We start from the raw sequence: 26,406 nt of genomic DNA, 5'->3' as shown, positions 1-26,406 counted from the left end.
ATTACTTCACAAATTTCTAAGTTTGTAAATAATTTAACACCCCATTAATAATTTTTTTGGAATCTTGAACTGAACGGGCTTTATTTTACCGTATCATCGTGTCTTTGAGCGAGTATTCACGGGCGTTGGCCTTAGACGAGAGTTTTTTCCAGATCAGAAACGAGTGCATATCGATGTAATAAATTTAGCCGGCAGCCCGTTAGGTGGATACGTTCTCCGGCTAAAAGATTAAAAATAATAATAAAAATAATAATAATAATAACATTTTCCAATTCACGTCCAAACACCTCAAACACCAAATCAATTCCAACTGCAACCTTCGTTCCGGAACCATGCAAATAAACAGGTCACGTGTTTTCAATCATACCCAGTTTCTTGCACACGAATCTTGATTAACCAATTCAAATTAACCCCAAAAATATGCGTTTCTTGGTATTGCACACCACCTGTTCGACGAAATGCCTGAACGAAGCCTGAATCTTTATTGAGCCATTTCCAATGGGGGAAACCGATGGGAAAACTTGTGCTGATATGTTAAAGAACACTGCATCGAATATAAGGAGATTGGCCGATGAAATACATCAGTGTGAGGGCAGAAAGAAGTATCTTGCACATACCAAAAGCCCATCTGATGGGGGTGATGTTAGGTGGTACTTTCGTAAGGTTCCGATGGAGAAAAATGGTAAATGCACAACATTTTACAGGCTTTGATTGAAATGTAACTGTTTTAAAGTTGGTTTGTATGATTAGGAATGAAGATAAAGTTGTATTTTGCTTGAAAGTTTGAGTTTTTAGGGTTGTAGCTTGATTGTTAATTAGTTAGGTGGTACTTTTGTAAGGTTCCGGTGGAGAAAAATGGTAAACGGACAACATTTTACAGGCTTTGGTTCGAATGTGACTGTGTTAAAGTTGGTTTGTATGATTAGAAATAAAGATGAAGTTGCATTTTGCCTAAAGTTTGAGTTTTTAGGGTTCTGGCTTGGTTAATTATTAGTTAGGTAGTACTTTCGTAAGGTTCCGATGGAGAAAAATGGCAAATGTACCACATTTTACAGGTTTTGATTTGAATGTAACTGTTTTGTAGTTGGTTTATTAATTAGAAATGAAGATGAAGTTGTATTTTGTTTGAAAGTTTGAGTTTTTAGGGTTGTAGCTTGGTTATTAATTAGTTAGGTAGTACTTTCATAAGGTTCCGATGGAGAAAAATGGTAAATGGACAACATTTTACCGGATTTGGTTCGAATGTAACTGTTTTATAGTTGGTTTATTAATTAGAAATGAATATTAAGTTGTATTTTGTTTGAAAGTTTGATTTTTTAGGGTTGTGGCTTGATTGTTAATTAGTAAAGTAGCAAACTTGGTATGACGACTTGATGTTGATGTCGAAGCAAGTTTTCTTTTGGGAAATTACCAAAATAGTCATGTTTGACCTTTTTTTTCAAAATAGACGGCATTTTTAAATTTAGCCAATCAGAAGTCGCCACTTAGGCTAAGTAGGCTAGGCTTTAGTTGGTGTTTTTTGGCACAGAAAATCATGAAAAGTAAGATGGGTAGCACCTACTGACAATCAGGAGTTGACACGTGGCATCAATAGGCTAATTATGTTTCATGGTTAATTTACCTAATTAGTATTAAAGCTGAAGTTGCATTTTGCCTGAACTTTTAGTTTTAGCGTTCTGGCTTGGTTATTAATATGTGTAGTAGCAAACTTGGTATTTGAGGTTGATGTCATAGCAAGTTTTCTATTTGGGAAAATTACCAAAATAGACATGTTTGACCCTTTTTTCAAAAATAAGCATCCATTGTTAGCGTACAAGGCTACAATTTTCTAACTGGCTAAGGAGGCTAAGCCTTAGGCGGCCGTTGTTGTCACTAATGCTGATAAAATGTTAGTGAGCCCCACCATACGACCAACCAGGAGTTGACATGTGGCACAAGTATGCTCATTTTAGCCTATCAATGCAGTATTTAGCCTACAAGACAGACGGTTAAGAAGAGAGAAGCCGGCTAAGCCGGTGTGAACTTTTTAGCCTACAAGATAAACGGCTAAGGAAATGCATTTGTAGGCTAAGCTTAGCCTGCACGTGATATGTGTCAACTCCTGGTCTGTCAGAGAGTGGGGCCTACTGACTTTTTATCAGTTCAAGTGCCAAAAAGCGCCGTCTAAGGCTTAGCCTATGTGGTGACTTCCGATTGGCTAAATCAGAAAGTGTCTATGGTATTATAGGCTAAAAGTCGATGTCTATTTTTGAGGAAAAAAAGAGGTCAAAGATGTCAATTTTGGTGATTTTTTCTTTTTCTCATCGTTTCTATGTTATTTTGTGTTTTTATGACGTTCTTGTTAAGAATGATCTCTTTAGTTACTTGGGATCTTGATTATGTGCAGAGGTAGCTGCTGCTGTCCCACGTGCAGAAACAGTAGATAAAAGTGATTATTTTCGGTTCGGTATGAGAGATTCACTTGCAATAGAAGCATCATTTTTGCAGGTCATATAATAAGTGTTTGGAGTTCTTAAAGTTCATCATTATTATACAAACACTTCCCTTTATCCATTTTTAGACTATAGTATACAAATGAATGATTATATATCTGTTATGCACATACAGCAAGAAGAGAATTTGTTATCTATTTGGTGGAAAGAGTATGCTGAATGCAGTGAAGGTCCAAAAGGGTCACCAGCTTCCGCTTCAAAATCAGATCCAGTTCTTAAACCGTTTCCTTTAGATAATTCAAAAGCAGTAAAACCATGTTTTGAGGAAGAAAGAGTTGGTGTCCCTGTGAAAGGAGGCTTGTATTAGGTAGTGACTTATGAGTGGGTCAAAACGGGGTCATTTTTAGGATTCAAGCGTTGCCAAAAAGGGTCATTTTAAAAGAGGGGTGGGGCCGTGGGGGTCAAAATGGATCATTGACGATCACTTATTGATTTTTTTTGGGGGGGGGGGGGGGGTGGGGGGGTTAATGCTTATTTTTCGGGTCAAAATGGGTCATTGAAGACTTTTTATTATGTTAACTTGTGAATCGTTATATTCTTTAAATTGTAGGTAGATTTAGTAAGAAGGCATTGTTTTCCTGTTTATTGGGATGGAGAAAATCGTCGTGTTTTAAGAGGCCATTGGTTTGCGCGTAAAGGGGGTTTTGATTGGCTGCCACTTCGTGAAGATGTTTCTGAACAATTGGAGTTTGCTTATCATGGTAAAGTAAGTTACTCATAACCCATGAATGCTTAGGTGGTAGTTTTGATCCATCTATAAGTTCAAGTTATGTTTTATCCAACACGGGTAAATTAGCTGATAAAGAAGCTAGGTTTAAAGGAAATCGGTCAAATTGGTTGAAACTTGAAAGTCATTTATGACATGCTAATTGTTTATAAAAAAAAGTAAAAAAAAAATCAACATAATGTCTTAAAGGTCAAATCAACCCGACTTGTACAAAAATTACCATTTTGACTCTTTATCCAACCCTCTCGTGCGGGCCTCTAAGCGAACAGATCTAACACGAACTGAGCATGTTCGTTCGTTTAAATTCAACCGAACAGACAATCAAACACAAATAATTAAACAAACGGGGTTTTCATGTTCGTTTGTTAACAGTATAAATAAACGGTTCGCGAATGTCAACGAATGAACATAACTGAACATAGACGAACAAACGTAATTGAGGTGAAACCAATTAAAAGTAAATGTGAACGACAAGGTTTGCGCCTACAAATTTATTAAATCTAGAGTAAATTGTAGCGGGCCTGTAGCATTTAAATGAATATATTAAACGAACATAAACGAAAGAACTTTGCCAGACATAAACTAGCAGACATAAATGAATGAATGAGACATGTGCTCATGTTTGTTGTTTAACTAAAGAACAAAATACACGAACTTTCCGCCGAACGGTTCAATGAATGTTTGGTTCATTGAACCTTTAGATGTAATGATCGTTCTTTTTGTAGGTTTGGCATCGAAGAACGTTTCAACCGTCCGGACTATTTGCAGCCCGAGTTGATATGCAAGGGTCTACTCCTGTATGTTATTGTTTAATGCTAATTTAAGTTAGTTATCATAATTGAGGTCTTTGTTTCATATCTGCATCTTGCCTGTTGCCTGAAGGGGCTTCATGGTCTTTTTACCGGAGAGGATGATACATGGGAGGCTAGGTTGAATGTTGATACATCAGGAATCTCGAGCATTGTTAAGTTTGGTAGCAAAGGGATTAAATTAAGACGCGGCTATGCTCCATCTAAGTCACCAAAGCTGACGCAGGTCTAGATCCACTTTTTATCATATTAAATTATTTAACACCCAACCACATTGCAAATTATACATAGGTAACACGTCAAAACACTAAAAAGTCATTTTACTCATTCTATAAAAATTAAATAAAATCACTTTCTTATAACCTCTTCATTCACTAAATAAAGGAAAAGAAAATTATATGCTGAGATGATCCACTCTGATAACATTGTTATTCTACTCATTTATCTAGTGAAACAGATTGATATAAGTGATTGGTTTATTATTTATTGATTTATCATAAAATGGGTAAATTTAATACTTTTACTTCTCTGAAAGTGTAACTATATATTATGAAATTTTGAATTTAATATAAATAAATAAAATTATTGGTTGTTGGGAGTTCTTGAGGTTCTTAAACTTTTTTGGAGTTCTGAAGAGATCCAAACCTCACATATATACATATATTATGTATATGCATATGTATATAATCATGTTAAATAATAAATTTTAATTTGTAGGATGAGTTACGACAACAAAAGGAAGAAGAGATGGATGATTATTGTTCCCAGGTAAAAAACTATGAAAGTTGTTTCATACAATCATACTTATAACCGAGACTCTTGCTGTTAAAACATAATTATATCTTTTTATAAAATAGATGTTAATATAAAATGCTTTTAATTTTAATTTGTATAAGGTTCCAGTTCGGCATCTAGTGTTCATGGTTCACGGCATTGGTCAAAGGCTGGAAAAAGCCAATTTAGTTGATGATGTTGGCATGTTCCGTCATATAACTTCCATCCTGTCAGAACAACACTTGACATCCTACCAATGTAGAACTCAGAGGATTCTTTTCATTCCATGCCAGGTTTGTAATCGTATATATGTTTTCACATAATCTTGTGAAATAATTAATTTTTTAGATGTTTCTGGTTTTGTGTTACTAGTGGAGGAAAAATTTAAAGCTTAGTGGTGAATCTGCTGTAGAAAAGTGTACATTACCTGGTGTACATGGATTGCGTGTAACATTAAGTGCAACGGTTCATGATGTATTGTACTACATGAGCCCCATCTACTGCCAAGATATTATTGACTCGGTATGTTTTAATCCATGCAGTCAATATCGCCGATATATCGGTCAAAATATCGGTACCGATAGTATCGGCGATATTGACCGATATATTGTTTTAAGTCTTAATTATCAAATTTTAGTGTTTAACGTTAGTGTTTTAAGTCTTAATCAGTTCCTACTTGCTACGATTGTTAGTGACTTAGTGTTTTGCAAGTTGCAAAAGGTTAATTAGTTAAAATGGTAGGAGAGTATACTGAATTATTAGTGTTAAATTGCTATATATGCATGATATTAGAATTACCGATGTCCCACCGACATCTACCGCGATAACCGATATTTCAAAAATCGGTTCTTGACCAATATCTGATATTTTTCCGCATTAACTGCTTAGGTTTTAATTAACATTTTTAGACTTTAGCTTAAAAAGATATCATTGACTTATGCTTATAATGATATAATGGACTTTTGGGCAGGTTTCCAATCAATTAAACAAGTTATATTTAAAGTTTCTTAAGAGGAATCCTGGTTATGACGGAAAAGTGAGTGGTTGGTTTAGATATAATTATAGTATTATACTTAGTTAATTTTTTAATAATTTTAAATTGACAAAGTTGGTTGCAGATTTCGTTATATGGTCATTCTTTAGGAAGTGTTCTATCTTATGACATTCTTTGTCATCAAGAAACTTTGACTTCGCCGTTTCCAATGGAATGGATTTACAAAGATAAGATTAAGTATGAAAGTTGTACACCAAATGACATGAAATCAGATGATTCAGTGGGCAAGGATTTTAATGAGATTGTAACTATTGATTCCACGAAACCTGATAATGTCACGTTGGATCAAGATGGTCTTGGAGTTGACCATGATCAAAGCGAAGCGGTGCCCGGGGAGGAAGATGGCTCAGCTGATTGCACTAACAATGATGGATTGAATCAAACCGATGAGGATGTTCTTCAGCATGATGAAAATGCTACAACTAAATCACTTAGGGAAGAGGCAAGTTAATATTAATCTTCCATTTGTGCAATTTATTATTATTATTATTATTATTATTATTATTATTATTTTTAATCCTAATTGATAATGTAATAGCACTTGTTTGCTTGCAGATTGACCGTTTGAATGCCAGAATTAAAGAGCTAGAATCAAATAAGGCTGGAGGTACATTTAGACTCTGATTTACGGTTATTCAGAATATTTAGATTATTATTATTATTATTTTAAGATGGTAGTTTTATAATCATAGTTACAGAAATGGAAAGTGATGGTGTTACGAAAATTTCATCTCCCGAAAATGACACACTGAAGAGTTACACTCCCCTTATAAAGTACACAAAGCTGGAATTCAAGGTAATTAATTATTTATCAATATTGAACATATTTAATATCTTAATTTGATTTGATCATAATTCTATTTTCAATTCATGCCAGGTGGACACATTCTTTGCTGTGGGGTCGCCTCTTGGTGTGTTTCTTTCCCTTCGAAACGTTCGTATAGGAATCGGTAAATTCTTGTTTCTTCGGTCCTTTTTATTAATTTATCTTTTTATTTTACAAAACTATAGTTTTTGAATTTTTTTTTTCACAGGGAAAGGAAAAGACTACTGGGATAATGAAGATGTAATTGAAGAAATGCCATCTTGTCACCAAATGGTCAACATTTTTCATCCTTTCGATCCTGTGGCATATAGGTATTTTAGTAAACACTAAAAGTTTAATATAAGTTAAATTATTATGTAATAATATAGTTTTTTAGTCATAGCCACACTAAAAGTTGCCCGTTTTTGACAGAATCGAACCACTTGTTTGTAGAGAATATATCAACACACGTCCAGTCATTATTCCTTATCATAAAGGGGGAAAACGACTGCATATTGGATTTAAGGTGGGCCCCATATAGTGGTACCATTTATAGGTGTTAGCAGAGGTGTCAATTTCGGCCTGTTTGCTTATGAATGAGCTAATTTTTTTTTTTTTTTGGTGTCAAATAAAAAAATTAGCTTAAAAGGGAATGAGTCAAACGGGTCGGGGTTCAACATGTTGAAAGTCGCCCACGGTCTATTTTTAACATATACAACATTCTAAATCTTATTTAAACATTTAGATTATTATTATTATTATTGGAATAATATTGTATTTAGCACAATTCAATTATAAAGTTATTATAGTGATATTGCTTAATGATTCAGGAATTTGTAGAAGATTTTGCATCAAGTTCCCAAGGGGTAATGGATCGCATGAGCTCGGTAAAGGTCGGTATACTGTGTGTTGTTCTAGAAATAATAGATGTGTTATATGTTTGACCAAGATTTTGGGCAACTCATATATGTCAAATAATTAGTTATTAACTATAAATATTCTTACTTTTTGTAGGGAAAAATGTTGGCCTTATGTCAAGCTAAGGATGGTGATATTGTTGGAGGAGGTACCTTAAGTGTACATATATTCTTTTATCCATTTTCTTGTGTTGAATGCATTATTAGTTAATATATAAACATGGATTTTGTTTATGTTTAGGAGAGACGATAGAAGAACCAGAAGTGGTTGAAAGATCATACGGTTCGATAATGCTGGAGACGTTAACGGGTAGTGAAGATGGACGAATCGACCATGCTCTTCAAGTATGTATTTTTAATTTCTTATCAATCTTTAAATCAAGATTCTTAGCTAATCAACTGGATTATACTTTGATTTACTTTATTTTATTTAAATTGTTGAATGCAGGATAAAACATTTCAACATCAGTACATATCCGCTGTGGGGGCACACACGTAAGTGTATATGTTGATTTTGAGATATGTTAATTTCTAATTACTTTTTCATCTTTTCATAACATGTATTAGGTTTGCACGAAACCAGAATAACCAACATAACCGAGCCCAATCAAAAACCGATGGTTTGGTTTTATGTTTTTTCAAATACTGATTTTTGGGTTCAGTTTCAGATTTTTGCTATCAGTTAAAAAACCAAGCCAAACTGAACCCAAAAAAAAAACATTTTTAAAGTAATTTATAAGAAATTAATAAATGGTCTAGCCCAGAAATTATTGGTCCCAATGTGTAATAATTAATTAACAATAAAATTTTGGCCCAAAGTGGCAGGCACAAATTCATTATTTTGAGAGTTTTTTTTTCATCACAAAGTTTTCAAGCCCATGGTAAAATCAATACCAAACCGAGCCCATTGTGAAAACTGAAACCCGAAAACCGAAAAGAGTGAAACTAAACGGTTTTCGAAAACCCAAAAACCCATTTTTAGTTCGGTTTGACCTATGGTTGTAAATGAGCTGAGCCAAGTCAAGCCGAACCGAAGCGGACTCAGGCCCAGGCTTGAAGTTAAACAAGCCAGCTCGACTCAGCTCATTTATTTGAATGAGCTGAAATATTAACCTTAAGCCAGCTTGTGGCTCGTCAAGCCAGCTCGAACTTTCCTGGGCTCGGGCCCGGCTTGTTTACAAACCGAACCAACCCGATTCCGAACTATCTTTTTTCGAGCAACGAACCACGAACTTTTTGAATGGCTCAAGTTTGACCCAAAACCGACCCATACATATATAGCTTTTATAATTTATAGATGTTTTTTTGATTTCACAGAAATTATTGGAAGGACCTCGATACTGCATTATTCGTGTTAAAACATTTATATCGCGACATACCAGAGGAGCCCGAAGGGTCGGATGAGTTTACGGAAAACGAAAAAAATGAAGGAAATAGGGAGTGGTATGGGTGGTGTGATCATGCAGAGTTCGCTGAGGAAGAGCTTCCTTTAACCTTTTCTAATACCAAGTCCGTGAAAAGGTTCACTAGGAGAGCCAAAAGTTTCATAGGTTAACTTTTTTACTTATGTAGTTTGAACTAATTTTTAGACTAATTGTTACAATATAAATGGAAATAATACACCATACGATGCGCTCGTTCTTCAAAAACGATCATTCTTTGTTGCGTTTTAACAAGAACAATAGATTTTTGCAATGGTATGTCGCGTTGAGCTTGGTTGTCGGGCTAGGTCAATGCTTCGCGTCGGATTAAGTTGCAAACAAAGAAACGAGTCCAGAGGCGAGGCGAGGGACCGTCTTCAAATGGTTCAATAGTCGAGTCAGGATAGGTATATTTAGAAGTGAAAGCATACACGAAAATAATCAGGTTTTTGGTTATTATTCTAACACGTTGAATAAACGGGCCATGTGTTAGTTTTGCTTGTTTAATAAATGGGTGATGTTCGGGTTAACTTGTTTAACCTGTTTAGTAAACCATGCCGACATGTTAACCTGTGTAAGTCATTTATTACAACCCACCAACCGATTAACACGTTTACAATTTGGTTACTGTTTGTCAACCTGTTTGATAAGTTTAGACTTTAGATTAATGGGTTAAATGGGTTGTCTTTTGGGTTATGTGATTTTATTATTTTAATGTTATTCTCAAGTGGGCCCACGAGATGTTCTTTGTTGACTTAAAAATAGAGCGAAAATAACATACTTGGAAAGATTCTAAAAACAAACAAATACTGATTGTATCAAATCAAATATTTATGACTTTATGTGGTGGTGTTTCATTTAAGATTTTCAACACTTAAAACTTTTAAATCAAAACCAAACACAAAAATTGTAACTAACTTTTTATTTCTTTGTATGTAATATATAAAGCTAGCTTGAGACCGATGTATGTACATATATATACACACACACAACAATTGCTCAACCATAAATTGCATAGAATGCGAATATAACCGGACTTTCAAGACTGGATAAGAAGAATTTGTAGGGTTTTTCGGATGAAATGCGAGCTAAATCGGCATATCTAATATTAGGTTTTTTAAAACAAAAACTTAATTCAGATTGACCCGAAATCCAGATTTCAAACCCAATAACCGAACCGAACTACTGCAATTCGAGTTCGGGTTTTTGGTTTGAGTTAGGGTTTTTTGGGTCGGGCCTTGTGTTGTTGTTATACGTGACAGGCCTATGTGCGGACGGCATCATGATCAGAGCAGTGTGTGCTGCTGTGCTAGTGCTAAGCAATTAGTTTTCTTTAGAATTGTTATTTAATAGATGAACCGATCGTTTATTTCCGTCTAACCCTACAATCACATTTCATATTTCACTCCATTGTAACACATCCATCTATGTGTAAAATATGAAGTATATTTGCCCATTGGTGACGCCTACATGTCATAAATTACCCTTTTCATGCACACCTCCCATAACACATGAACTAATGTTACAATTGAAAGCCAATCAAATACGATACTTACATAATTGGTCTAAGAGCACTCGCAACAACAAACCTTTACAAACCGTCAAATCATCCCCCACCTCATATTCACAACTATGTGAGGAGTGACTCATGGGCCTAGAGGTGCACAAACCGGTTTAAAACTCAAAACCGGTTCAGTTTGGTCAACAAAAGTCAAAACCAATTTATATCGGTCTTAGTCCGGGTTGAAACCCGTTTCTTGATTAAATTACGATCAATTTCAGTTCGAGTTTTGACCAGTTTTCCCCCAGTTTTGACCAGTCACGGTTTCGATGGAGAAAATTACAAACCGGTTTCTACATAATCGGTTTCAAACCAGTTCGATTTTCGAGTCAATTCAATTAACTAGTTTATCAACCCACCTCTACATGGACCCACACTCCTCGTCCACTAGCCAATCAGCCACAAGACTTTCCTACACAGCGACAGAGTCCATCACGCCATCCCACCACTCGTCCGCCTTCAAGCCACATCATCCAGACCTCGGGTTCCAATGCCAACCACAAACCAAGTCAAACTTTCCACAATATTTGTACCATACTAAAACTTTCCAACTTGATAACAACACATCATGTGACACTTGTTTTGTATGTATTATTATTGGATGAGCCCAAAATCTTGTGTGTGTGGTTCCTTTGGTTTCCACGGATACCTTCCTATATCTTCTCTGCAAACATTGGACCCATTTTAAATCAAACCCACATGCTCAAATAATAATAAAGCTTCAATCTTTATCACTCTCAACCCATTTTCTTGATACCCAATGGCCTCTATTTCAAGAATTGTGGCTAAAGATTGTAACTTTAGGTCTCTTGTTCATAGACCCAGATATGATTTGCCTGCAAGAGGGGTTCAGAGTCATGTTTGTATGTTGTTGGTTAACTTTTGTTCTTTGATTAATATTTGTTGGCTATATGTGATGCATAAAGTTTTGATTTTTTGCAGCTTTTGGAGAAGGGTTTTGTTCATCTGATGGTAAAAGGTGTTTGGTTGTTGAGAATAAAGGAATTGGTTCAGCAATTCTTGAATCTTTGGGTTCCAGGTATGTGGTTAATTTAGTGTATATATTTATTTTTTGTAATTGTAATGTGAATTGGTGAAGAAATGATTAAAAATAAATTTGTAGTATTCAAATGTTTGGGAATTATTATTTATGAAGAGGATGAGAGTTTTTTAGTGTTTGGATGAAGAAGAGTGTTTATGCTTATCTGCTTATGTTAGGGTGAATAAGTTGTTTTTAATAAAAAGTTTGATATAAGAATTTTTGGTGTTTGGAATTGGATAAATAAAGGCGCTTATGCTCATATAGTTTAGGGTTGTTCAAAAAGCTCGCGGCTTGTTGCTTGGAATTCGCTCGTTTGTAAACGAGCTGGGCCCGAGCCAAGGTAAGCTTGGCTTCTTGACTGGCTCATTAGGCTCGTTTAGCTGGCCAATTTAATTTAAAGCTCAAATTTTAATATATATACATAAATTATAACCCAAAGTTTAATATGTATATAGTATATACATTATAATTTTTGTTATGTATGTTAAAAATATTATTATTTTTTTAATATATCATCAATATATGTAAAATATAGGATTAAGGATTTTTGTTAAATAAAAGCGAGCTGCCTCTAGCTCTTTACAAGCTGAGCTCGAACTCAACATTTCAGCTTGTTAAGATAAACGAGCCGAGCCTGAGCCCAACCTGGGTTGGCTTGGCTCGTTTGCAGCCCCACTCCCTAGTATAGTTACATGCTTATTTTAGGGTGAATAAGTTGGTTTCATTAGCAGAATGAGATTGCTAATTTCAAACTTTTTATTCTTGGTGGATTCAAAATTACATGTTTACCCCTGTGAAATAAACTGTTCTCAACAAGCTGGCTATCTGTTTCTGCTTTTAAGCACAAGTCAATTGGATATGATTTTAAAGTGATTATATGATATTATTGAACAATCCATGTTAAAAGAAATGTTATGCTAATAATGTTTCTTTGGCTTATTGAATTGTAAAATAATGTTTTATTTTTTCGTTAGGAGTTCAAAAATTCGGTGTCACGCAGCAACAAATGTACCAGGAGATGTTCCTACCAATGCAACTCCCTCAACTGAAATGTCAACATATGAAAAAATAATTGAAACTTTAACAACCCTTTTTCCTTTATGGGTATGTCAATACGGCGTTTTCATCACAATTTTAATTTTAGTATTTTTTAATTCCACTGACTAAAGTTGTATGCAATTGACAGGTTATTTTGGGTACAATACTTGGGATTTACAAGCCTTCTGCGGTAAGTGTACCATTTTGTGTCATTATTTACCCCCTTTTTAGTTATGATAGTTAAATGGGCCAGACTTTATATTATCTTAAACGGGTCAATATGCAGGTTACATGGTTAGAAACAGATCTTTTTACAGTTGGATTGGGTTTTCTCATGCTTTCAATGGGACTTACACTAACATTTGAGGATTTCAGACGTTGTTTAAGGAATCCATGGACCGTAAGCATCCCCCCAATCCCCCACCCCCCCTCTTTTTTTTGTGGGAGTTTATTTTCTTTATTGAATATTAAAGATGAATATATTTTTGGTTCTTCAGGTAGGCGTAGGGTTTCTTGCTCAGTACTTGATCAAACCCTTGTTGGGATTCGTCATTGCAATGGTTTGCATTAATTTTTATTTTTTTTATGTTCAATATTTTTTTTGGTTCTGTTATTGATGTAAAAATTTGAACTTTGTATTGACAGACTCTAAAATTGTCGGCCCCACTTGCAACTGGTTTGATTCTAGTTTCATGTTGCCCCGGGGGCCAAGCATCAAATGTTGCAACTTATATATCTAAAGGAAATGTAGCACTTTCTGTTCTCATGACAACGTAAGCTTCCGTCTCTTATTTACTTTAATATTATATAATAATAATAATAATAATAAATTATATGAGTGTGTGTGTGTATAATATTAAATAAAAGTTATATAAATAATAGGTTTGTTTAGGCTCACAGGGCTCGTTTACTAAACAAGCTCATTTTTAGGCCCGTTGTCGTTTAAGCTCGGCTCGATTCAAGCTTTTAGCAAGCTGATCTCAAGTAGCTCACGAGCGGCGTGGCTCGTCTACATCCCTAATCCCATTTAGTATTTATATGACCAAAAAAAATCTTAACAAGCAATCTTTGTGTTGGTTTTTACTTTTTACACATGTTCAACTATCGAGCTATCAATAAACATTTTGTTTTAGTTAAGGACATAATCTTTTGAGTTTATGACTAAAACCATAAACACCATCTTTCCATTTAGTGATTATATAAATATAAAGAATCTTAACAAGCAATCTTTATGTCGGTTTTTACAGGTGTTCGACTATTGGAGCTATTATCATGACACCACTCCTCACTAAAGTTCTAGCTGGTCAACTTGTTCCGGTCGATGCAGCAGTAAGTGATCAAACTGCCAAGGTCTAAAGTTATAAACTTTTCTTATATTTATAAATTTGCTTTTAAATTCTTTTCAGGGTCTTGCCATAAGCACATTTCAGGTTGTATTGGTACCGACAATTTTGGGAGGTAATTTAAAGAAACTTATATCTAAATCCAAGATTCTTTTTTATCGATATTTACCAACCGAACCGAGTGCGCCCTGATTATTATAATGAAAGCGAGACCGGGTCTGCGGGTCATAAATGAAACCCAGATTTAAAAAAAAACAATGTAAAACCAGGGACTCAATGGGTTGATCGGTCAAAGTCGTTACCAAGAAAATGGTTCAATGGTGCACTCAATGATCTATAAAATATAGTCATTTATAAACTGTGTTAAGCATTTTTTTTTATTTTTATTTTTTTGCAGTATTGATGAATGAATTCTTCCCTAAATTTACCTCAAAAATCATCACGGTGACACCTTTGATTGGAGTTCTACTTACAACTCTTCTTTGTGCAAGCCCGGTTAGTTCTCAATACGTTCTTATACATTTTGATACTGATAATCTAATTCTTTCTACTTCTCAATTTTAATGTTTGGATAATACAAATTCTTTATAAGTTTTTGAATATTCAGTTTCAAACAATATCTTCTACAACGCATGTTATTGATTATATTTTTCTTAAAAAGTTAACAAATTTATTATTACATTTTCGGTTTTAGATCGGGCAAGTTGCAGACGTTTTGAAAACACAAGGCTTACAATTGCTACTTCCAGTTGCTTTACTACACGGGGCTGCGTTTTTTCTTGGTTATGTAATTTCTAAATTGTCATTCGGTGAATCAACGTCTCGTACCATCTCCATAGAATGTGGCATGCAGGTAGTTCACTTTTTCATTTTATTGTGTTCCCTATTTTCCAAAAGTCATAAACTGGTCAGTCAACAAAAGTCAAAGGGTTGTTTGCCCCTTTTTTAGAAGGACAAATGATTAATTAATCTGTTAAATATGCTTACACAAACTATACTTTTACAATAATAGTAGTAATAATAATAATAGTAATAATAATAATAATAATGATAATAATAATAATAATAATAATAATAATAATAATAATAAATATCACATCTTTTGTGTATTGGCCGATAATAATCCCATCTTTTGTGTATTGGCAGATAATAATCCCACCTTTAAAAATCACTACCAACGGTCCAACCTTTAAACTATTTTTATCTCAATGGTCCTCCGTTAAAAAACACTTAACGCAGTTACGTTTTTTTCCGAGTTTCAAACCGATGTTTTAGGACTTTTGATCGGAAGAAAGATGCGAGTCAACTGATATAAAACTTATCTCGGAACGATGATAATGATGATAATAATAGTAATAGTAATAGTAATAATAATAATAATAATAATAATAATAATAATATATTCTTCTAGTATCAAATGATTTAAAAGATTTTAAGCATGAAAAAATACACTTTCATGTTTCATCGGCTTCGACCCGTTTCCATTTTTAGCATAATATTAACTTGTTTTTTATTTTGCTATCCATACAGAGCTCGGCTCTAGGGTTTTTGCTTGCTCAAAAACATTTCACAAATCCGCTTGTAGCCGTACCTTCTGCAGTTAGTGTTGTTTGTATGGCGGTATGAACACTTTCCCTTTTCCTTAAAATAATAAATTAATGTCATAAACATAATTTAATTTATTTAAAATTTTGATAAAATGCAGCTTGGTGGAAGTGCGTTGGCTGTGTATTGGAGGAACCAACCAATTCCTGTTGATGACAAAGACGATTTCAAGGAGTAAAAAAGCAAAAGTTTGTAGCCTTTTGTTTTCTTGTTTTCGGTTTCGATCATTTTTAGATTTCTTGGAAGAAAGACCGAGTATTGTTAGGTGATTATGCGTTGTTTTATGTCGAAAGACCGTTTTTGATTGATTTGGTACGAGTAGGGATTTTGGTAGTTAATCTGGTGCTCTTGTATGCTATTATATTGGATTGATTTAAGTGTAGTAAATTTAGTTTTTAAGTGTTTAATGTACTTAGTTTTAAGTGTGAAAATAAGTTCAAATTTGTGAATATGATACATATATGAGAATAAATTCAAATTTTTTTAAAATTAGTTTTTAGGTCCAAACTGACATGGATGTGTAGATTAGATAGGATTTGTTATAATTGCACCTCTTACATGTCATGTGTCGTACCCCGCCTTTGACACTTCTCAAACGGTATACTTTCCTTTTTCAAATATAAACCAGAAATTATCGCCTTTGATGACTTTCTTTCCTTTAGTCCATGATTCATAATGATCGGGGTTTTATAGGCATAACCCATCCATATGCACCACCGACTAGATGCGGCAGTGGGAAGCGTCAGTGTTGTAGGAAAATGCATGTACTCGACAACGATGGTCATAATCACCACAAAATTCGACCTCAAACATAAATTAATTTTTACTTATAGAACTAGGTAACAAGAAAGAAAGAAGTTTTGGTTTTTTAACATGAATTCACACCTAATTACTAGGAATCCTACAAGAAGAAATCAAACCCATATTTTATTGACATGTTTTGCAAAATATACAACATAAAAAAGTAAAAGTAATATATAAAAATATAGAATTAGAAGAATCTTATTAACACATTGCCTAATATGAAATATATTACTTAAACTTCTTTTTATTTAATCCTTGAATCAACCAACTAGCTATTTGATTAACAACACTGTCAACCCGGGGTCGTTTAAAAAACTATCGAATGAACAGATTCGATACGTTGATAAACGTTTTTAGTGATAGCATCCGGCAAATAGTAGCCATATTCCATCATTCCATCAAAACCCATCGATGGTGAAACTTTTGGGTTTAATCTTGACTTTAGTTATATTATTTGGTTTTTATTTAGTTTGATTTGTTTAGAAATATTAAAAAAACCCCTTAAAAGGCCCCTACGTGCTAAAGCATAAATTATTTTCTTAATTATTATCCTTATATCATTATTGATTGTAAAAATGTAAAGGGGCACAAATTAGAAATAACAAGTGGCACAAATTCTTTTATGTAAATATTGACACAAAAATGTCAAATTAGAAATAACAAGTGGCACAAATTCTTTTATGTAAATATTGACACTAAAATGTGAACACAAATTAGAAATAAAAAGTGACACAATTTCTTTTATGTAAATATTAACACTAAAATGTGAACACAAATTAGAAACAAGTGACAGATTCTTCTATGTAAATATTTAACACTAAAATGTGAATATTAACACATGAGTCGTAAAATTGTAAAATACAAGTTAGTAATATTGACATAGGTAAACACAACTTCACAAGGTTGTTAGAATTGCTAAATGTCTTGGTCAAACACATATTTTAGTGATTTTTCCTTCTTATTAGATAAAACGACTGAAATAAAGACAGACAACTATGATTCAGATTATAAGTGGTCAGCGTTAGTGATTCTCATAGTACAATTTGTGGGAGTCATACCTGGTACAGTTGGGCCGCTTTTTAGATGTTTTGCATCGCTAAGCTTTAAGCTGACGTTCAAAAGCGTGTTTAACCATTTTAAGGTCTTTAAAGTAGAGAAATACTAGACTCGGAAGTTACATGACTGGAAAGATGGTCGTCTTTCGCTCCCATTTCAAAGCCACACACTCAAGGTGGTCATAAAAACTTGAGATATCTAGCTCTCAACATTTGTATAGTAGTATGATGTGTGCTTAATTTTTGGTGTGGTGTGATGAAGGGTTTAGTTGGCTAGCTAGATCAATAAACAAGCAAATACACACAACCCGAATTTGGAGACTAAGCTAGCCCGTCTTGGTCTTTTTTTCTTTGTTAAACTTAACTCGACATGACAACCGGCCTCAACACTATTGGAACTTATACATTGTTATTTATGGGGACCCTCACCAATCAAATCGATTGATGGTTATATATATTATGCGGCCTTTATAGATAGTTTTTTAAGCTTCACGTGGCTCTACTCTTTACTAGCCAAATCGGAGTTTTATAATGCTTTGTCGGTTTTTCTACCCTCTGCCAAACTCAGTTTTCAAGAAAAACCAAAATCTTTTCAAAGTGATGGGGGAACTGAATTTACTAACCATCGGGTTTACACATTATTCGAACAAAATAGCACATTACGTCGTGCCCGTACACCCCTAAACAAAACAGTCGAGTTGAACAGAAACAACGACACATTGTCGAAACTGGCTTGGCTAAGTTATTTAATGCCAAATTACCAACGTCTTACTGGGTTGATGCATATTCGTGGGTATATATCATTAATCGGCTACCCACTACTTTACTAAATGGCAGATCACATTTTGAATTACTATACAATTGCACGCCTAGTTATGCTTCACTACATACTTTTGGCAGTCATGTGTACCTTCTTTTACGTGACTATGCACCAAACAAGCTTGCACCAGGAAGTCTACCGTGCATATTTATTGGATATAGCCCTAAATTTAAAGGTTATCGTTGTGTGGACCCATGCATGGATGCACCTCCCGTGTATATGTCACTCGACATGCTGGGTTGAACTATTAAAAATTAAAATCATAGATCCGGAAAAACTCTTTTGAATTTTGTGTGCCTAGATTTTTATGTTTCATTGTATATGCATATATTTTTATATGTTTATATAACTAATTAGTTCTATAAATGTATTTTGCTCCCCAACTGTAGGGTATATATTAACAGAGCTATTAAAGGTGATGACATAAGCATGGTGACGACGACCTAGAATTGTCTCCTTTCTTAATGAAATAACAAGTGACAACTCTTTTATGTAAATATTTAATACTAAAATGTGAATAAGGTTGTTAGAATTGTAAAATACAAGTTGTAATATTGAGGTAGTTAGTAATAAGGTTGTTAGAATTGCTAAATTTCTTCGTCAAACACATATTTTAGTAATTTTCCCTTCTTATTAGATGAAGACGACCGAAATAAAGCCAGACAACTATAACTCACATTATAAGCGGTCAACGTTAGTGATTCTCATAGTACAATTTGTGGGGGTCATACCTGGTACAGTTGCGCCGTTTTTAGATGTTTTGCTTCCCTAATTAAGCTTTAAGCTGATTTTAAAAACGTTTTAAACCATTTTAAGGTCTTTAAAGTAGAGAAATGCTGGACTCATAAGTTACATGACTGATATATGGTGGTATTTCACTCTCATTTTGAAGTCATACACTCAAGGTGGTCAACAAGAATTTGAGAAATCTAGCTATCAACATTTGTATAGTAGTATGATGTGTTTTTAATTTTTAGTCTGCTATGATGAAGGTTTTAGTTGGCTAGCTAGATCGATAAACAAATAAACACACACAAACAGAATTTGGAGACTAAGCTAGCCCGTCTTGGTCTCTTTTTCTTTGTTAAACTTAACTCGACATAACAACCGGTCTCAGCACCATTGGAACTTATACATTATGATTATGGGGTGTAACACCCCGGCTAAAGCGGAAACGCTTGAGTGTGACGTACATATTGCCCAAATACACGTGACACTATTAGGTGACCATAAAAACATTATTTCATTTAAATATTCATGTAACACAAATTTATCAAATAATACAAGTTGTAACAAATAAATAAACAAAAAGATAAGTTTTCTTTGAATATCCTATAAGTATGCTATGTGTCTTCTAACTTTCATCCTCGTATCTCTATTCATGTAACATATGTATAAAATAAAGTCAGCTACGAACATAGCTGGTGAGATTCCCACAGTTTGATATAATATATAAAAATCATACAATTCCATGAAACTTGTGAAATGAGCACATAAGGGTTCTTTACACTCGATGCAATGGACCTGAGTGTAAAGAACAAATGAATGTCCTTTCCAGTTGGGGCTACCAACGTACTCGGATATGAGGTCCCTTTTCCACTCAATACAAATGGACCTGAGTGCAAAGGGGGGCGTATGATCATACTTATTGAGACATCCACTAGAAATCCACGTATAAAACAAATAAGCAAGTAAGCACACAAGTCCATGATATGAATTGTAGTTTGTAAGCAAAATTATAAATCTTGAAGTTTGATAATAATTACATATGCCACCCCAAAATATGAAAACGTTTAAAAGGGGGTTGTGAGAAACTCACATTGAAATTGAAGATAAACATTGCAATGGAAACCGAAAGCATAATAGCGTAACCGAAGCGGTCAAACGTCACGAACTATAAATGAAATAAATACGAAATTTAAAGACTAATCCCACGAGATATTAAAGTTTATTATTTGTTGGGAACATGTGTTATTTTATTATTTTAAGGCATGGGTTATTTTAATATTAGTCTAAATCTTACTGGTTTTAACGAATATTAAGCTGACGAAATAAAGTTTAACGAATTATGAATCATGATATAAACTAATTTTAAATGGATTAACAAACAATGTTATTTACATATTATTTAATTAATAATTTATTATTAATAAGTGAACTTTAATATTTATGGGATATGGATTTTAAGGGTATAAGTTTTATCATAAACGATTATGTCGGTGTATTATAAAGATTAACGAATGCAATAATAATATAATATTATATTAACGAGTTTAAGGTTAACGAACGGTTTTAACGAGTTTGGAAGTCGGTTTTGCATGGAAAATGGGGAAATATAATTTATTTTTAATATATAAAATTTTTATTTGTTTTAAAATAATTTTATTTGATTTATGATAATTTTTAATTAATTTATTAAATATCATATAGTTTTACATAGTAAGATAAAGATTAAAAATATATATATCAAAAACCATATTAGCTGACTCTCATATATCATACACACAGCTTAACCAGTTGGGCTACCATTCCACTTAGTAAATATATGGAGACAAAAATATTTATATAATATATGCAGTTCATCTTCTTCAAACCCTAGAACCCCAAATTCAGAAACTGGTTCCATATTCGATCAATTGGAGTTAGGGGTTTTGTTTGCTGGTTAAGTATGATCATAAAACATGTATTACTTGCCTGGGATAGTTAAGGAAAGGCGACGAACGACGGTTGGACGGATTAACACGAGTTGTAGAGAGTATTTTATGTTGAATTGATGTTTGGGATGGGTATAGATGAAGGTTAGTGTCCTATTTATAGGTTCAATTGGAGCGTAACAGGTTAATTGCTCATTATTGGAACTTTACGAGATTTCCGGTCAATTATACGGCAGTTAGGGATTGATTGACATTTATTGATGCTTTAAACGTGTTTCCTTTATAGTATAATACCTTTTCTGGCCGTTACTTAATTTAGTTTACGCGTTAAATGGCGTCTTTGGTGGTCACCAGAGTGTACCGGGTTGCCGGCCGGAGAACACGTCGGAAAGACGGGGCAGGGGTGGGTAGGGGCTGGGTTTTCATTTTAATATTATATTTTAAATTATTTTACACTATCCCCCCCCCCCCCCCCCAAGTTTCTTAGATTCTTTATAAGTGAAATCACAAGTTAGTCCCTGAACTTTGTAAATGTATCAAAGATGTTTTAAAGATTAGAAATTAAAACAAAGTTTACAAACTGGATCCCAAACTTCGAATGATTTGTTAATATACTAGAATTGTTTTGTTATATTATACTCGTATTGTTTGAAGCTCATTTAATTAAGAAATTAAATCCCGGAATTTCGTGAATTGAACAAATGAACAGAAAATGAGCTATGGATAAATGTAACTCATCGTGAATAATATATTAACGAATAACGTTAAACACAAAATATAAGTGCAAATTCAAATTCAAATAAACGTTGACGAATGATATACGACACGAAACTTGAGAATAATATATATATATATATATATATCTATATATATATATATATATATATATATATATATATATATATAACAAAATAAAAATTCAAAATGGGTCGGGTTTTCGAGTTTGAAAGGTAACGAATGTTAGATGGGGACCCTCACCAATCAAATTGAATGATGGTTATATATATTATGCGGCCTTTATAGAAAATTTTTCAAGATTCACGTGGCTCTACTCTTTACGAGCCAAATCAGAGTTTATAATGCTTTGTCGGGTTTTCTACCCTTTGCCAAACTCGGTTTTCGAGAAAAACCAAAATCTTTCAAAGTGATGGGGGAACTGAATTGACTAATCATCGGGTTCACACATTATTCCAACAAAATAGCACGTTATGTCGTGCCCGTACACCCCTAAACAAAACGGCCGAGTTGAATGGAAACAACGACACATTGTGGAAATTGGGTTGGCTAAGTTATTTAATGCCAAATTACCAAAATCGTATTGGTGTTTTTGTGGGTTATATATCATTAATTGGCCACCCACTACTTTACTAAATGGCAAATCACATTTTGAATTACTACACAATTGCACGCCTAGTTATGCTTCACTATATATTTTTGGCAGTTGTGTATACCTTCTTTTAAGTGATTATGCACCAAACAAGCTTGCACCAGGAAGTCTACCGTGAATATTTATTGGATATAGCCCTAAATTTAAAGGTTATCGGTTGAACTATTAAAAATTAAAATAATAGATCCGAAAAAACTCTTTTGAATTTGGGATTTTTACATATATTCCCTTCTTAACTTCCATTATTACATATATTTCCAAAGCTAAATATTTATTTACATATTTTCCCTTCTTATATGCAATTACCCTTTTACCCTTTTCAATTGACAATACTCTAATGAAAAACCAAACATCAGACAAACAACGGCATCGGCTTCCATTCATCCGGTGTTCCATCGCTCAGTAACTTACAAACATCAGCGGCTTCCATTCTTCCGGCGTTGGATCGCAGTAATGTCCAAACATCGGGTTTCTTTTTCTCGGTTTTTTGTCTAGTATGTCTATTTTTCCTTCCGGCGTTGGATCGCATATGTTCGTCTTAAAACCGACTCGGTTTGGGTTTAAATTTGGGATATATGTAATTGTTACTATTAAAATGGGGATATATGTAAAGTAGTTCATTAAGGGTCATCATCATCATCATCGTACTCAGTATATCCCACCAATAGCAATGCTATGGTAGGGTCTGAGGAGGGTAAGATGTAGACAACCTTACCTCTACCCCATAGGGATAGAGAGGCTGCTTCCGATGAGACCCCCGGCTCGATAGTAGTTTTGCATCAAGCCTTGGACATAAGGCACATAGCACTCAATCATCGGGACACCGGCTGATTGATGCATGTGCCCTTGTCTTTCGGCTATCAACGCCACCACATGATGCCTGATTAACCTTCCCCCACTTTTAACGTTATTTTCATGAGATTAGTAAAATAACGTCAAAATTAGTGCAATTTTACTTTTGCCCACCCGAGAGTTCACACATATATACATTATATGCGTGCACCGCCAGAAGGGCATTAGTTCATTAAGGGTAAAATGGTTAATTCGTAAGCTAATTTTAATGAAATAAGGAGATATGTAATATATATAACTTAGGAATGAGAAATATGTAATTAAAGGTTTAGCATTGGGAAAATATGTAATAAGGAGAATTAGGAAGAGGATATATGTGTCTAGATTTTTATGTTTCATTGTATAGAGGATGGATACTATAGAAAACATGTGTTATGTGAGAATAGTAAGAAACAATCTTGACCATTCAATTTAAAATCCAATGGATTAGATTTTGTCAACTAAACAATATTGATTTCTTTTTAGAAAATGTGGGCTAGAAGGGTAAAAATGTAAAGAGTTCTGCTTAAAAAAAAAAAAACCCACAAAATCAGTCACACTCTTATAACCTCTCCTAAACCAGTACAAACTCCCCAGTTGAACCTTAAGATGATGAATTCGAAGATAATCCATGGAATTCCAACTCGTGAGACCCTTAATTAAGTGTTGATTATAGTTAATTTGGAAAAAGAAAAAAAACTAAAATTGTAGCGTGATTGGTGGTGAAACGGTGATGGCGAATGACAAAATTGTCGACGGTGCATGTACATTTAGCCTTCGATTTTTTTTAAAAACCCAATTGCTTGTTTAATCGCATGTTTTGTCGATGATGTTGTATGTCGAAGTTGTAATTGGATCTTAATTTGGTATGTCTTGATGATGAACGTATAACTTGAATTTAATTTTTTTTTTGTTGGTTTGCGATGTTAGATAAGGTGTTGGTATTCATCATAGATGTATTATGCTCATAAAATTGGTGTTGTTAAACATAAATGTGTTGGTATTGTTAGATTTTATTTATTTATTTATTTCTATTTAAATTTATGTTAGACATTCTTATATTGTTCTTGTTGGTGCTCTGAATTATGCTTTGATGTTCAAATTGTCGCTGTTGGCGTTGATGATTTTTATGTTTTTAAGATCTGTGTATATGTTAATGGTGATGTTTAAATAGTATTGTTGGTGATGCTAATGATGAATTTAGTGAAGTGTAGATGTCGTAAACAATTGTGTTGTTTTCGTAAATTTGTGTTGATATTAATGTGTTGATGTTCAAATTTATGTGTTGGTTGAAAATTTTGTATGATGCGTTGTGGTTCTTATTTGTGTGTTTATTTTAATAAAATAAGTTGTGTTGATGGCATCAACTTGTTTTTCTTTTGTTGCAGCAATAAGAGGAAAAACTAAGTTTATAATTGATTCCGATCATGCTGCATGAAAATGGAATGAATTGGATTTGATAATTACTATAATACCCTTTTCTATTTAATTAATAACTTCTATTTATTCACATATGATTGGTTCTTACCATTCTCACACAAAACATATTTTCTATTTGATCCAGTCTCTCATTGTATATGCATATATTTTTATATGTTTATATAACTAATTAGTTCTATAAATGTAGTTTGCATCCCAACTGTAGGGAATATATTAACAGAGCTATTAAAGGTGATGACATAAGCATGGTGACGACACGTAGAATTGTCTCTTTTTTTTAATGAAATTATAAATCACTTTTTTTTTGTTTAAGATGATTAATCATTAATGGTGGTAAATCATTAATCATTACTGACACGAATACCTAAAGTTGAAGAGAACTAGATTTGACTTTCAGTTACTGTTTCATAGCCTGTTGGCTATTAATGGTGGTAAATCAGGCAAGCTGGGTAATTTGTCAAAATGGTTGTTTCATAGCATGTAAACAATTTTCTTAATAAATCATTGTAATGCTTCACACAAGTGAAGTACGTAAACGATTCATCGCGTATCCATAATCAGAGTTCAACCCATCAATATCATCGCCCCGAAGAATGTGGTCCTGTAAACTCCATAATTATGCTCTCGAAGCCACAAAAGCATATCTAGATATATCCTCGACCGAACATAAACCCAACCCCAAAAATGGGACGGAAGTGATGTCAACCTCCATTGGAGAACCCCGAAGAATGGATCCCCACAAACCACAATGTCCTCAATCGCCCCTCGAAGGCCATTGTCAAAAATAAAAGCAACTTTCTCTACATACATAGGTTGGCACGTTCTCAGACCGAACAACTTTGCAACTCACAATAATGAGTAAAGCAAAAGAAGCTCGCATTAAGGGTCCCGAAGCCTTAGGAGACAACCTCATCAGTTCCACAACACTAGATACTCTTTTCATAGCCAAACAGTTGATAAAACCTACATCCCAACTTACAATCAATAAAATTATAAAGATAATAATTGTGAAAAGAATTTATGCTTTAGTAGGGACCTTTTAAGGGGTTTCAAAGACACATGAAGGAACACAAATTAGAAATAAAAAGTGGCACAACTTCTTTTATGCAAATATTAACACTAATATGTGAACCCAAATTAGAAATAACAAATGACACAATTTTTTTTATGTAAATATTTAACTCTAAAATGTGAATATTAACACATGAACTAAAAAACAAACAAGTTGTAATCTTGAAGTTGGCAGTCACATGGTTGTTAGAATTGCTAAATGTCTTCTTCAAACACATATTTTAGTGATGTTCCCTTAATTAATTATCTTGTTAAATCCTTCTTTGTTAATTCTTTGGACTCTATATATACATGCATGCATGGTTTGACATACATACTACAAACAACACAATTAAGCCCTTTTTCACAACTAATCCCAACTTGATCAACCATCAAATCATCAGTTTTGTGTTCCGGGGAGCCATGAATGCAACAATTATGGTTTCCAACGAAAAGGCGGCTTTCAACAAAACGATTGTTTATCACGATCTTATGGATCAACTATTGCATACCAATACTTCTAATGGTACTATAACCGAGTTGAAGAATTACGAAAAATCCATATTAAAGTTAGATTTGGAGGACACATACGCCGAACCAATGACAACGATTGGGATGTACATCGCTGTAGCATCTCTGTGTTGCATCCTTGCAATGGTGGCTGACTTATTGTGTGGCTTAAGAAGGAAAAAGCTATTGTTTCGGTGCAAGTACTTTTCTATCAATGCTTTTTCTCTCACGGTGATAGCTGTCGCAATGAAGTTGCCCGTGGATCTA

General features: G+C 33.8%; 1 protein-coding gene and 1 pseudogene across 2 annotated transcripts; both read left to right on the top strand.

Annotated features, from left to right (window-relative positions):
• The first annotated feature begins 296 nt into the window (after positions 1 to 296).
• Positions 297 to 9,269, top strand: LOC143556195 (phospholipase SGR2-like; annotated as a pseudogene). The gene is made up of 21 exons (XR_013139341.1): positions 297 to 682; positions 2,387 to 2,487; positions 2,608 to 2,799; positions 3,043 to 3,198; positions 3,945 to 4,016; positions 4,102 to 4,254; positions 4,746 to 4,796; positions 4,925 to 5,095; positions 5,175 to 5,324; positions 5,773 to 5,838; positions 5,921 to 6,298; positions 6,412 to 6,463; positions 6,549 to 6,652; positions 6,734 to 6,806; positions 6,891 to 6,993; positions 7,094 to 7,187; positions 7,492 to 7,554; positions 7,676 to 7,727; positions 7,820 to 7,923; positions 8,027 to 8,073; positions 8,896 to 9,269. The product of XR_013139341.1 is annotated as a phospholipase SGR2-like (transcript).
• Positions 9,270 to 11,244: 1,975 nt separating this feature from the next.
• Positions 11,245 to 15,967, top strand: LOC143556194 (sodium/pyruvate cotransporter BASS2, chloroplastic-like). Its single transcript, XM_077045589.1, has 13 exons — positions 11,245 to 11,423; positions 11,503 to 11,599; positions 12,577 to 12,706; positions 12,789 to 12,830; positions 12,927 to 13,040; positions 13,138 to 13,200; positions 13,286 to 13,413; positions 13,888 to 13,969; positions 14,047 to 14,098; positions 14,381 to 14,478; positions 14,678 to 14,836; positions 15,514 to 15,603; positions 15,689 to 15,967. The coding sequence occupies exons 1-13, from the start codon at positions 11,321 to 11,323 to the stop codon at positions 15,764 to 15,766; spliced, it is 1,236 nt and encodes a 411-aa protein (XP_076901704.1). The 5' UTR covers positions 11,245 to 11,320; the 3' UTR covers positions 15,767 to 15,967.
• Positions 15,968 to 26,406: the final 10,439 nt, after the last annotated feature.

The sequence above is a fragment of the Bidens hawaiensis genome, unplaced genomic scaffold (genome assembly GCF_021521415.1).
Source record: "Bidens hawaiensis isolate Kalapana, Puna unplaced genomic scaffold, B.hawaiensis_p1.1 tig00018484_1, whole genome shotgun sequence".
NCBI classification, from domain to species: domain Eukaryota; kingdom Viridiplantae; phylum Streptophyta; class Magnoliopsida; order Asterales; family Asteraceae; genus Bidens; species Bidens hawaiensis.
Note: the sequence above shows the minus strand (reverse complement) of the source record. Positions and strands in the feature narration are given on the sequence as shown.